We start from the raw sequence: 14,469 nt of genomic DNA on the forward strand, positions 1-14,469 counted from the left end.
GACGACTATTGCAGAGCGTAAAGAACATTTGTTAGCGTTGGTAGCAGGACTTCATGTGTGTGTTAAGAAACTCAGTAAGGGTACTGGCAATACCATGAGAATATTGAGACATATGATACTAGCCTGTGCAACGTCTTGAAAGTGATCGCGAAAAAATCTAGATAAACACTTTGCTATCAGAAGTGTCTTGCTGTCTCTTATTCATATGCTTATATTACCCTCGAGAAACCTGGGTAGAATAATTCACAAGGCTGTCCATGACATGAGGTCACTTCTAGAGTTGAAAGGGCCAAGGTGAAAGCTAGCTCATAGCTTGAGACACCCATGCCGTACCGCAGAACAGCTGCAGAAATTTTCAGCTGCTTAGGGCTTTCACTTACTTCCACCATTTTAAGGGTGCTTTGGTGCATTAAACATCAGGTTGTTCTTTTGGTTCACTGCTTCTTTCTTATTTTTGACCTCCGGTAGAGATTTAATTAATATCTTCCTTTAGGTTGCTCTTAGCTCAGCTCAATTCCTTGCCAATCACTGTTTCCATTTCAGGGTTGATTTAGGAAACATAGCAGAGTGGAACAATCTTAACTATTTCTGACTGCTGCCTGCTGTCCTGTGTGCTGATCTTTGACTGACAGTCTCAAGGCTGAGTGGGCTGGAATGGTCTCTGATCATGCTGGTGGTCTCCGATTCGTTTAGCTGCTGATGTCTCTGCTGAAGGGCGGTGCGTGCGAAAGGAAGACCTAGGAAGAAGTCAGTTTTGTTGAGTGAAATTAATTGTAGACAGGGTGTTGATGCAGGAGGAAATCAGTGTTGTGATAAGCTTTGAATCTGTGAAATGGGAAATGACAAGTGAATATAGGTAGATAGGAAATAATGCTAGTGTGTAGGGGATTCAGCATACTAGTAGCCTAACCATCGCCAATTTGCTGAAAATGCCAAGTGGGGAGAGAAAAGTGTGTGGTTTTGGGGGTTTTGTAGGTTTAAAGGAGGATTGTATACTAGTTTTGGTGATACTGCCTTGGGAGAATACTTTCCATGTATCTGGGCACCATGGAGAACATGAACAAGTGCTTGTTTGGAAAATTCAGTAAGTGGATGATGGGAGCTGGTGTCACGAGCTAGGCATCAGATCTGCTAGTGGATGAGAGTGAAAAGGCTGCAGAAGTCTTGAAAGAGGAGGCAAGGGAATTTGGTGTGATAAAGGAGGAGAGTTCACTGTTGGGACGATACGGTTAAAGTCAGCAACTAGGAAGGGGATCCAGTCAGCAGCTTTCAAAATAGATGTTGAGTTAAAAATGTCATGTTAAAAATGCGATGCCAGAGAAGAGCATGCAGGAATACCGTTTCATTCAGTAGGAGCCTGTAACCCTGTTCGATTGAAGGCTAATGTCAATATGAACACTTAACTAACACTCTTAATTATTTTGTCATCTCCATTATTCATGGCATAAATTTGAGGTAGCAGGCTTTTTTTTCAGCCACTGCGTTTGCGGTTGATGCTGTTCATTGAACCTAGCCCAGTTTGGCTCGGTCAAAGGCCGCAGCTTTCTACGACTGAGAGACAGCAGTTACGGTTGCCAAGAGCTCCAGAGAAGTCAATGATTAGCAGACTCATTTGTTCCCAGGGAACCGGGGCTCGGGGGGCATGGGTACAAGTGGTATCGTGATTGCTTCAGGAACCAGGATGATGTCATCAGTTACAGAAGCTGTGAGGTGAACTGATTGATGTGGGGATGGCCATCAGCAACACTTCCACTGCTGTAAGTGTCGCACTACAATCAGTCATGGAGTGGCCTCTCTCCTGAAGAGAACTTCAAGCCTAGGCCTGAGCTTTGTTGAAGAGCACTCTAGTCATAAACCTCAGTTTTCACTGTGAGGCTGAAATGCGTCTGCAATTCATTGGCTCTCTTTCTGATTAGGTTTGTTTTTGTCTTTATTAATAGACTTGGATCTTCTGTCTAATAAACAAAATGAGTCATCTGAAGTTGTTTGCGGCTACGCTGAAGTGGCATGGCATTAAACTTCTGGAAAAGCAAGATATAGCCAGAAGGGTATTTTTACATGGCCAATGGTATGCCTCATCAGGAACCTCAGAACCATTCCTGAGTGGGAGTAATTCAAGTTATGTGGAGGAAATGTATTATGCATGGCTTGAAAACCCTAAAAGCGTACATAAGGTAAGTCCAAAACTTGACTGTAAATGATAATATTAGGCTAAGAATGGAATTGATTTTTTTCCTTTTTTAACTTGTTTTATAAGAAGCCCAGAAAAAGGTCTTGTATGAAATGAAAAATGTGAAACTGATTTCCCACATATTGATTCTTGTAGGATGTGATATTGCAGCAGAAAAGTACAGAGGAACCACAGGCATGGTGAGCTGAGCAAAAGGAATGAGAAGTCCAGACCAGAGGTAGTAAGCTGCTCAGAAACTTTCAGCGTTCCTCCATGGAAATGCTGTTCAAGCAGTCTGTTAAGTAATTAGTTACATCTGGAAGAAGACCCAAGAGATAAAATACTTTTAATTTTTTGGTTTATTGTAATAAGGTTGTATCAGAGGATATGTTGTATTTAAATAGTATGTGTTGACGTTGGTACTTCTAAGCTGTCTGAAGAAGATGAACATTCAGTTCCTTTTAGGTAGCTGTGGAAGTTGTAACCTTAAAACTGAAGCTGAAATTGTCAGAAAAGCCCGCTTAAGTGTCTCAAAGTAGTTTGGTCTGTCTCTCTCCCTCTTGCTCCAGGCAACATACATTTGTTTTTGCTTTTTTTTTACTTCAGATCTATTGCCCGAGCCTTTCTTGTGGGCAAAATACATAGACTCATTTTTTAACAAGCTTTCTGCTGACAAGGAAGGCTCTCTTATGGTGATACATGTATAGGAACTTAAGAAGCTGATGAGAAGTCTGATAAATTCTAAGACAGACAAGTCATTTTCTAGAGAAGTAATGTGAATTGTGCCCAAAATGTTTACCAAATTGGTTGCGTGTTCCCTTATTCCTGAGGCACATATATCAAAATGTCACTTAGAAGTTGTTGCTCTAAGTCTGCTAATCTATCTAGAGTGTGAGGAAGTAACATATGTTGGGGGGGGGGGGGGGGGGGGGGGGGGGGGGGGGGGGGGGGGGGGGGGGGGGGGGGGGGGGGGGGGGGGGGGGGGGGGGGGGGGGGGGGGGAGGAGACCAAAAAAAGGGAGACCAAAAAAAGCAGTTTTGTAGCTGTTTTTTTTGGATGTCGCGCATGAATTCAGTCTTGTTGGAAGGTAACATATGCAGTGACAACTCTGAAGACTGAAAGTTAGTCACATAGCAGATAGATCCTAGGTCTTTTGTGTAATACCTTAACTTGGAACTGAAGAGACCTTCTCCAGGGGTGGCTCCTCTCGTCCCATCAGTCTTTGGTTCTTCGTCACGTAAGTCCCCAGCTAAATTTCCAGCCAGCGTAGAGCAGGGTAGCACGTTATGTGGATGCATTGAGTTAATTTCTGAGAAGCCCTCGCGATGTGGTGGTGCTATAGGTCGGTATTAACCCTTTATTTTGAGGACACCGAAGGAATGAGGTCGCGCAGAAGGCGCGTGTGCGGCGACGTCTTGTTTTCACTTGTTTCCTTTAAGTCACATCGACTCGCGACGACCTTCTTTCCTTTAAGAAGAGTAAGGTTTCACGTTCGGCCCCTTCACGGCGGAGCGGCGAAGCCTAACCGCTGACGGGGCGTGGACCTCGGTGAGCGAAGATGAGTGTTCTGCAGTTAAATCCGCCGTGAGCAGGAGGCGGGGAAGGGGGGAGCGAGGTTCCCCGCAGGCTGCAGGCTTCCCTCCGGCAGGCGGGATCGGGCCCGCCCGCGGCGGGCCCCCCCCGGAGCTGCCAGGGTGCTGAACGTCCGGGCCAGGGCTCAGCCCGTCGGTTGCTCGATTAGCAGAAGTGAATTGACAGAGGGATGTAAAGGTGCTGGTGGAGCAGGGTGTGGCCTAGGGAGTGGATCCCGCTTAATTCAAGACGCATTTTAGAAATGTGTGAATTCTTTTCCAGGTTAACTTCACGTCATGTACTCACAACGGTAATGAACTGTAAGTTCGGGAGAGAGAGATTCGGGGAATCTCTGTGAAGTAAGTTCAGGGGAGGAGAATGATGCCGATTAATTTTACTTTGTTTCATCGATAAAACTATAATTTTTGGTTTCTTGAAAACCATCTCATGTCATCAGCTGAAAGCTGTAGATACCTACCCAAGATTTTCGTTGACAGCAATTGTTCAATTTGGGCTTTAAGAAAACATGTTAAAAAAGTTGAGAGCTGAACTCACCCTCTTTTCTTAAAAATCCAGAAAAATGCATACTGTAGTTGTATGGCTGTAGGCAAGTTGTGAATTTGTCATTCTGCTACAGAAAGTGGTGGAAGTATTGGAAAATAATGTCAAGAGACACCAACAGCTTATGTGGTGTTGGTTATGGTATTGTTAATAATTTGACTCTGCAGGCCACTCGCATTTCATTGTTTTATCCCCTATGTCCAGCATGGTTTAGAGAGCCAATCTGTGCTAGGTGTTTAGACATTACATTCTCTTTCCTCTTTTTCCCCTTTATTTCCTATTTTTCCTCATGTTCCTCCTTCTTGGATATCTCCTTCTTATCAGAGGGGATGTGCCTCTGTCTAGTTGATGAGATGAAGAAGCTTTATTTTTCCCAGGCTTTAAAAATCATGCTCTACTCACTTTTGCTTAGAAACTCCAATTAATCAAGGGTCCTCAAATTACTTCCCTCTCGGAAGATTTGACGGGACATGTCTTCCCATGTATGCTTATTTAAAACTGTTTGAAATATGGCTGTCACGTTCCAATGAGCGTATTCAGTGTTACTAGTGTTTTTTCTAAGAATCTTTCCTTTCTATGTATACCATGGTTATATATCAAGGAATATGCATTTATTTGCGTAGGAACTTTTATTCTTTGTGCAAATCCATTCTCGATGATTTCCTGCTTTTCCTTGTCTTTTGAATTTCCTATCCTTAGAGTAGCCAAAACAACAATCAGAATAAAATGACGTGGGTTCTGAAAAAGGCTTCATTATTTCTCCTTGAAGCATGGTGTCAGGGCCATAGATCACAAGGGAGAAGCTTGACAAGGCTCAGTTATTACTATCACAAGATTAATACAAAACTGCATGGTTGGATATTTAGTACATAATGCCTGCCATGTTATCCTGTGTGCAGCCGCTCTGCCGTGAGTGTGTAATCACTTCCTTGTTTTATGTACTTGGAAAAAGTGTGGGGGTTTTGTTTTGTTTTGACTTAATCTTCTTTTTTTCTTTTTCTTTTTCTTTTTTTTAAATGATGTAGTGATGCTCAGTGTGTGTCTTCTAAGACTTTACTGTCCTCACTGCAGTTGATAAATATTGTGATGTCACTAGGAAAAAAAGCAAACCATCAAGATAACTAATGTTACTTGTTATTCTAAGTGCAACACTGTTTATTATATGAGAGTAGAATATTGCCACTGAATCACTTGAATTGTATTATATTACTTGACAAAATAATGGTTAACTACAGTATAGATTTGCTGACAGGGAAAAACAAAAAAGGAATGTATCATGTATCACTATAGTAATTTCTTTTTTTTTTTTTTTTTTTTTTACAGATGTATTTTTCTATTATAAGTCTCATCTACCATTTTCTTAAAGAACTTTACTAATTTAATTGAGAACCTGCAGGTTTGCTGTGAGACCAAGCTGGTCTTCTGTCTGTTCAGTCACAAGGCAAACGCTGTTGCCAAAGACTGACATTGATACACAGGACTTGAGGACTATAATCTGGTATCAATCTTGAAAGACACTATAGAAATTTGTAAAGGCTTTGATGGATGTGTATCTAGAAAAAAAAAAAATTTCTGTAGCCAAATGATGTATTTTCCCTCCCCTCTGATTAAATGTCAAGCCTGCCCAACAAATCAATAAGTTCAAAAATGCAATAGGAAAAAACGGTGTGGGTTCCTTCTGTCCCAGCTGGCTGCATCTTCAGATGTAAAGATTTTGAAGGTATTTCTTTATATTTGTGAGTTTGCATGAAGAAAGGGTCCTATGCTTATTCTCCTTAAACAGGTAGCTTGTTGGGCAAGTCTGTTTGGATTTTGTTAGCAACTGTCTCAGCAGAGCACTTGTCTAAAACATATTCAGTTGTTTGTGGGACTGTGCTGTGATAACTTTTACATCTAAATGAAAAGCTTTTGACTCAACAAAGGACTAGTGATACTACTATCATCATTGTATGTGTATCATGGTGTTGGAAAAAGTGAGGGTGGAACCTTAACGTAAGCGAAGCATATTTTTTATTAAAACTTTGAATGAGTACCAAATGTCAGATTTGTCATGGATCCAAATCTGTGTTTGGAATTTCCTAATTTAATGAAAGTTAATAACTGTCTATGGCCAAAATAATTCCTCCAGTCTAAGTAGCCTTAGTTGTAACACGAAGGGATTGTATCTGTTTTTCTCTGTCTGGGTTCTGCAAACTCTCAGACTGGGTGCTGTGTAGGCATGGAGTCAATACTGTTCTTAATACAGAGTAAGAAGGTGTATGGAGAAAATACCAGAGGAAATGCAGTTACACTAATACACTCTAGCAGACCTGTCCAGGATGTTGTGTAAATTCAGATTTCTGATCTCAGTGCGGCTAGCAAGGTGTCAAGGTAAGAAGAATATAGGAAATGGGCGTAAATGAGGGAAGGGAGGAGGAATGAATTCTTCATCAGTGTGTCTGGAACTGACCACCGAGCATGATCTGTCTGCCTTCATTTGTCATGGCATATAAAAGTTAGGCTATGTTTAGATCAAGTCTGTGTAAGAGCAGGGTGATAAGTTAAGGAAGTTTTATCATATTTGTATCAGTGCAGCTTTGTATTAATAAAGAAGTAAGAGAGGTGCGTTAAAGCAGCGTTTCTCGGGCAGTGGCTTCATGCTAACGATGAGGTTCCTGCCCACAGGTTCAGTGAGTCCCCCCACCTCCATAACTTGAACTTGGAAGGTTGGGTGATGTTTAGCTCTTGTATGCTGCCCCTCTCATAGTGTTTCTGAACACCTTAAAGCTTGTAGAAATTTCAATATGAAGACTTTTTGTTAATGAAAACAGAACTTTGTAAATATTTTTCTGTCATGCAGTGTTGGTATTACGTTATTTTGATTCTTTTGTGTATTCTGTAATGAATGTATTAAGTAATGTTCTTTTTAAAATCACATCTTTGGGCTACTTTTTGTCTTTTCTGGCACTGGTTCCTTGAAATGTGTTGGTTCCAAGCTCACAGCCAGGGTAAATAACATGCACTGTACAAAATGAAATTTAGATTTTACACTTCTTCTGTTCCAGTTACAAAGATTTTAAAGTTTTGAAATAGCTTCCTTTCTTTTCTAAGTTAGCCAAACTGAGGAAAGTGTTTTATGACCTTTCATTACCTTTTATGGAAACTGTAAGCTAAGCACAAGTATTGATTAGTCCCCTGCTAGTGCAGGCTTTCTTCTTTGTTGGGTATAAGCATCGCAGATGTTTTATCCCATTCTGCTGCCGTCTGTTGGCATCCGTATATCTAATACCATTCTAACCTGGGACAGCGACCGTCTCATCAGAATGGAAACAGTTCAGGAAAACCAGATTTGGGCATATGTGGAGGAAGTGACTTGTGTAAAAGTGCAGATGGAAATAAAAGGATCTTTCGGTTGTTGTGATTCAGTTTCTGAAATACGTACACTTCTGAAGTTATGACTTGCACCTGAAACCAGCTCCATAATTTCTTTCATAGTAAGGTAACCCAAGCTAGTGAGGAAAGGATCTTAGACCAGAAGCCTCACTCAGAAAAGCTGTAATTGCTTTTAAACAGCTTCTTCAAGAAAGGCCCTTAAGGACTGATTCTGATTTAGCGTATTCAGTGAGTGTCTTGTAGTATCATAAATTCCTTAAGTATCATTAAAGGAATGGATTAATTTAATTTATTAAGGTTTTCAGTTTTACAGGCTTGATACCTCTTTACCAGCAGCATAATATCATACCCATTACTGGTTGCCTGAATAAACATCACAGTTACAAAGAGCTGTGTGAGTGAATAATGTACGAAGATGCTTTGCACTCATATGTGCTGGAGAGTTTTCCACTGAACAAGCTCAGTGTAAGAAATGAGATGAAAAGGGCTCTGTGTAAATGAAACACACAGTTGCTACCGAGATGTGGACATATCAGTGCTCTCTTTTTGCTGGCTATTAGTGGTACTTAACACTGTAATGTAGCGAGGTACCATTTGCAGCTTGAAGGAGCTGCTTTTGATTGAGACTTTTGTTTGAGGTAATAAATTTTCCTTCTTCTTTCCTTCCCTGTACACGTCCAGTCCTGGGATTTGTTTTTCCGAAATGCTAATGCTGGCCAAGCGTATGATCCCCATCTACCAGATCAGTTGGAAAGAAAGGCATCATTTCTTCAGAGCCATGGCCTGGCCCAGACACCAGGTAAAGCTGAAAAGCTTGTTGAAGATCACCTTGCTGTGCAGTCTTTGATAAGAGCATACCAAGTAAGTGTACTTTGGGGTAGGTGTGGGAGGGCCTCTCCTTTGCAAACAACCTTTTTCTTCCTTTTTATGTTCTTGTTTGTCTTCTGGTCTTAACTCTTGCCTGTTGTCTTGCTTCTGATGCAAAATGTCTTGCACTAGGCAGTCTTTTCTTCCCCACACAGTGTCTGAACACTGAGGTCCTGGATTCAGACTGGGATGCTCCTCTGGGTTAGCAAACTCAGGATTCAGATTACCCACAGCCCTGATGCTGGTCATCTGACTTAACCTGGAAGCTGTTTACGGAGATAGTCACCTGTGAAAGGGAACATGATTCTATTGGGTTTTGCCTGTTTACCAGGAGCAGGAGCCAAACATGCCAAAGCTTAGCCTCTACTATTCTTTTGGCGCTCTCGACTGTATTAAGATTTTGCGTGTGTGTGTGTGATTCAGTAAGTTACTTGACCAAATTGGAAAACTAAGTTATCTTAGCCTCTTTTGGCGCTCTCGACTGTATTAAGATTTTGTGTGTGTGTGTGTGTGTGTGATTCAGTAAGTTACTTGACCAAATTGGAAAACTAAGTTATCTGAAATAGTTTTGCTTTATATGAAGGGAGTTGTCCTGGATATGCTGGTACTAATGAATCTCCTGATGTGTGCAGTGAAATAAGAACTTTTCCCTCTCTTCAAGAGCAAACTTTTCCATCATCCAAGTCTGTCTTCACCTCTGGGAAAGTTTGTTGTATGGTTCTAAATGTCGCTACCTTTCTTTAAGAAAGGAGGAAATGTGCTTGCCTTCTCATATGTCTAGTGTGAATTTTGAGATTCTTGATTTGAGCAGGATTATGGGTAAAAAGAGAGAAGAGAAATAATGAATTAACCAGAAGTTGAATTTTGGGAGGCTGACGCTACTGAGTTTGGGTCAGCTTTGATGAATTTATTTTAGAGAGCTGTTTATCAAAGTTGACTTTGTTTCACAGTCAGATTTTTTTAATCTCTTTTATTAAATTAAGAAATTAAGTCTAATTTCCTTTTTTCCTCTAAAAGAAGAAGGATTTTGGAAATAGCACAGTGGTTTTGGTTAGAAGTTTTCTAAATGTAAAACAAATTTAAATGTTTTTATTTAGATTTGTATTTAGTATCTTTATTTCAATAAAAGGCTTAGAAACAGTGTGAAACAAAAAAAAAACCCGCTAAACATGTAGATCAGTGTTGAGCAAAATATTCCAGTTTGATTTTTAAATTGGGAGGTTTTTGCCTTTTTTTTAAATAAGTATGTAACTTCCCAAAAAGTCTGCTACAGTTTGACTTGAGCAGATCTGTTCTGCCCTGCGCTAAGAATTTTTTTAACTCCTGTTTGCTATCATCAGAGGAATAGAAGAGGCACTTTTTTTTAAAAAAACTTTTTTTTCCGTGCACATCACATTGTCACCATTGATTCAGATAGGAACCACGTTAATCCAGCTGTTGGAGAGGTGTTGTAAAAGAGTAGAAAGGTTTGTGAATATAAAGAATACATGAAATTTGCTTAGAAATAGCTATGTAGAAAACAACCACTTCAGCCCATTCAGTTTTGCTTGCAGTAAAAATTTGTTGAAGAATTACAGAAAATTGGAGAATGTTAGGCTGCTTTGACACCCATTTACTTGAAAATAGTTCAGGGATTGCCATTTTCTTTCCTGTACTTGAAAGAGCGTGCCGTCCGACTCAAGTGATGGAACAGAAATGTCTGTATAAATGGCAGGCACCCATGTGTCTGCGACAAACAATGAAAGAGGATTACCTAAGGCAACTGTCTGTTTTTAAAAGGTATTTAATACCCTCTAAATTCAGTGTTGAAGGGATACGATCAATTTGTGACCTTCCTTTGCCTGATAATGAAATGAAATGGAGAAGGATACAGAATTTTCATTTCTCAAACCTGTCAGTATTTTATGGTTTTTGTGGTAAACTGCTTTGTGGTCTGTTGAGCTGGTCTTCTGAAAAGGCAGTTAATCTATTGCTTTTTCTAATGCAGAGCACTGGACACACTGAAAGAAGGATTTCCATTGAAATGTGTGTGCTTAACAAAAATGAGTCTAGATAAATTAATTTCTTGAGTCTTCTTTTATAATGCAGATTTTTTTTTTTGCATTTGTGTCCAGAAAATATGATTTAAAAGTCGTTTCAGGTAGTCTGTACTTGCATTTAGTCAAATTTATGGCAATTGATGAAAATATTCCGTGCATGTATTTTCACAAGGTTTATCTCTGATTTTTGCAGTTGTTACTATTTTCTGTATCCAGTGAAAGAAGTGGAAGTTATTAAAAAATAACTTGATACTGAGGAAAATACTGTCTTTAACTAAAAGACCAAACGGCTCCTGGATTGTGATACGGCACAGCGCTTTGCTGATTTGCTCCTCTGGGTTTTGGCATTCTTGCTAATCCTCTTCCTACTAATACTGCAGAGCAGATGTAGCTTAGGGACGTGAATTCTTTCCTGTTGATGACGCTTGAGTCAGAATTGTTTGCTTAGTTCCAGTCAGATAGACTTTGTGCCGCTGTAAACAATGAGGTGGCACAGATGTTGCCGTGGGCATCATTTGGCCTGTCAGAGTTATTACTGGTGATTCATGAGATGCAAAGAATCTCAGAGGCCAGGCTGAATTTACAGGGCTGGTGGTTCTAGCAGAGATGCCGTATTTCTGTTTGCTTATGAGTGGAAAGCATTTTGTTATGAACTCTCCTGCAAATATAGAACATTTAAATAGTGTTTTTACAAGTCAATTCTTGATGAACCACACTTTAATCACACTCTATTACTGTGTGACGCAATTCATTATTAATATTGCAGTTTATTAATTTATTTTTTTTTCAGAGACAATTAGGATACTAGTAGTGTGAATAGAATTCTACCCAAGTGATCCAAATTTCTCCTTAAAAAGAAAAATATTAAGGAGAAAATATTCATATATTAATCTATAAAAAGCTTTTAATGAGTTAATTTGGTACATGAGAGTCATGCACAAGAGACATTATATTAAAAAAATGTTTTTATTTGTGGCTCTGTTGAATCAATGAGTTATTTCTTCTGTAGCAATGTTATATGTTAACATAAGGCACTAGTTTATAGCAACTTGTGGCATGCATTAACACCAGTCATATTGATAACTGAAAGCTGGCTGAATTCCCCATTGCATCTGTGTTCTTTGGTGTCTTGAGTGTCAATTTTATCATAAATGAAATTCCCGAAATTTCATGAATGAAAATAAATGCTATCTGATGTGGAGCAGAGCTCATGAATAGTGATCCCTTCACTTCCAATATAAACTTCTTCAGCACCAATCTATGTTTTAGGTCAGCAATGCTGTATTTTAGTATTCTGCAGGCGCAGAAAGGAGGATTCAGGCAAAAATACAAAATGACTGAATTAGCAAATGATAGGATCTATAGACTAGTCATAGTTTCTTAATTTTACCCAGAGATTCAGAGTACTATCTTTAGTAGTTTTCTTTACTTAGACTTCAGTGTAATTCTAGTTTAAATTGTATGTCAGACAAAATAAAGGTTATGTTCTAATATGTATTCAGCAATTTTTAATAGAGGTAGTATACATATCAGAGATATAATGCTTATTTCCTGTTCATATGGGAAAACTTGAGAAATATGGCCCTCTCGCGACATTAGTGGTGTTTGCTTATTTGACTTCCTGGCCAATATACGCACTATGGAGAGAGATCAGTGACTGTTTCCCTTTGTCTGACTTTTGTTAGTGTGATTGCATTTTTCTCTCGCTTTCCTCCTTTTTCAGATCCGCGGCCATCATGTGGCTCAGCTGGATCCCCTTGGAATTCTGGATGGGAAATATGGCCCTCTCGTGACATTAGTGGTGTTTGCTTATTTGACTTCCTGGCCAATATACGCACTATGGAGAGAGATCAGTGACTGTTTCCCTTTGTCTGACTTTTGTTAGTGTGATTGCATTTTTCTCTCGCTTTCCTCCTTTTTCAGATCCGCGGCCATCATGTGGCTCAGCTGGATCCCCTTGGAATTCTGGATGCAGACTTGGATTCATTTGTTCCATCTGACTTAATCACTACAATCGATAAACTTGGTGCGTACACTGTATGCCTTGTTATTCGCAATGGTTTTTTGTCTCTTTTGTCTCATTGGGCTGAGGTGATTTAATAAGGCATTTCAGGGAAGCTTCTACCTTTTCTGCTTGCTGGTATCATGAAATAATTTCTCTGAGCATCTGTAAGGAGGCTCAAATTTCAGGACGATGGAATTTCTACTCTGAGATCACAGGTGAGGTTCCTGTGAATTCACCTCCTGATGAACGATGATTATAAACACTTCATAAAAACCCCAAATCTTATGGTTTTGAACCACACCGGAAATTCAATACATTAGGCCAAGATTCTGGTAATCTAAATTACTTTTATACCGTTATGCTTGATACTTGTTTTGACTGGGGACATCTGGAGGCTAGTCAATAGCAATAAACAAAGCAATGAACAAAACACTGGATGGAGGAACTTAGGGTAAATTTCATACCAAGTTTGGATTCTAGCCTCTGATACGTCCTCCTTCTGTATAACTTGAAGAAGTCTGTTTGAAGTTAGAAGAAAACACGGAAAGTGTAGAATTCTTGACTCTTGTATATAATCCAAAGGTGATCATTTTAGTTTACTGCTGGAAGAGTGTAATACTCTAGGGTTTGCTTTTGCAAAGGTTGTTCTGGTTGCTAAGAGGGCATGTCTTTGAGAAATTGCACTGATCAATTTCTTTGCTCCTCTCTGCTTGAATAAAAAACCATCTGATTGATTTTTTTCTCTACTCTTCAATCTACCTGGTATGTTTAGAAGGTGGTTTTCTACTTGATACAGACACTGAATCAATTTGTCTTTGATATGTAGGGAAGCTTTTTGGACCAGACATAAAACATAGTGCAAGTAGTAGATAAAACACATTGTGCTTAATTTTACTGTAAGTATACCTACTACCTCTTTGCTGCGGTGTTTTCTATTTCTGGTGGTAGGGAGAGAAGCAGTTCTGATCCTTGATCATATAAAGGCAGTGGAGTGCTTAAGACTGTAAATAGAGAGGTGCTTACACAAATCAGGGCTTCTCTTTGAAGTTTGTCAGGTTTAATTAAAGGAAAGTACCTACTAGAAAATACATTGGGCATTTACTGAGTAACTATAATTTGTTTGGAGCATGGGTGATTGCTAGCACGTCAGTACAAATTTCGTTAAACTCTACAGATAGTTTAGTACAGGGTGTTGTGACTGGTCAGAAGGCAACATACTGAAGCCCTCGTGAGCATAGGAAAAATATGCTAGACCTCTGAATGAGATGGGGGGATGCGTCTGAGAGCGTAACTGAGGTGATATTTCAGTTTGTGAGGGGAAACAAAATTTCTAACCTAGTCTTGGCGCAGTAAAAAAGGGAAGGATCTCAAATGTTGCCTATGCTTGAATGTTCCAGGCAGGAGACTTATGAAGGATCTCTGGTAGTACAGAAAGCATTTTAGTGTTCGATTTTTCTGTGCATTTTCTTTGTCCTGCCTTCTGGTTTCTTTTTTGAGAAACCTTCTGGTAGGAAGTTTCTTCTGGGATTTGCTTCTAAAAATGCAGCTAGTTACAGGTGTACTTACTGCACGACTCAAGTTATAGAATCGCTTTCAGGAACTCTTGGATTTCAGTAAGGTTATATCTCTTTAAACATGAGGTGATGCTTCAGTAAATATGCAGTGCTGCAGTACAAAGCACAGATGTTCTGCGTGTGCCCAAATCGTTCCTGTATGTGTTCTGGTTTTTGCATGACAGAGCATGAAGAGCCTGTGAAGTCTGAGAGAAAGTCAGCAAAGGGGGGAAAAAAAAAAAAAAAAAGGATGTTAGCACTGCTTTGTTTCCAATGACACGAAAGCCCCTGTCATCCCCTGTGTCCCTCCCCCCTCTTCCTTTTTTTCTC

General features: G+C 39.7%; 1 protein-coding gene across 1 annotated transcript in view; it reads left to right on the top strand.

Annotated features, from left to right (window-relative positions):
* The first annotated feature begins 1,967 nt into the window (after nt 1-1,967).
* The window catches only part of OGDHL (oxoglutarate dehydrogenase-like), a 51,070-nt gene continuing 38,568 nt past the window's right edge, over nt 1,968-14,469 (top strand). Inside the window, exons 1-3 of the mRNA XM_009282908.1 lie at nt 1,968-2,174; nt 8,357-8,536; nt 12,505-12,607. Coding sequence (XP_009281183.1) covers nt 1,968-2,174; nt 8,357-8,536; nt 12,505-12,607 — 490 coding nt within the window. The remainder of the gene's footprint in view (nt 2,175-8,356; nt 8,537-12,504; nt 12,608-14,469) is intronic.

Source organism: Aptenodytes forsteri, unplaced genomic scaffold (assembly GCF_000699145.1).
Source record: "Aptenodytes forsteri isolate BGI_AS27 unplaced genomic scaffold, ASM69914v1 Scaffold134, whole genome shotgun sequence".
NCBI classification, from domain to species: domain Eukaryota; kingdom Metazoa; phylum Chordata; class Aves; order Sphenisciformes; family Spheniscidae; genus Aptenodytes; species Aptenodytes forsteri.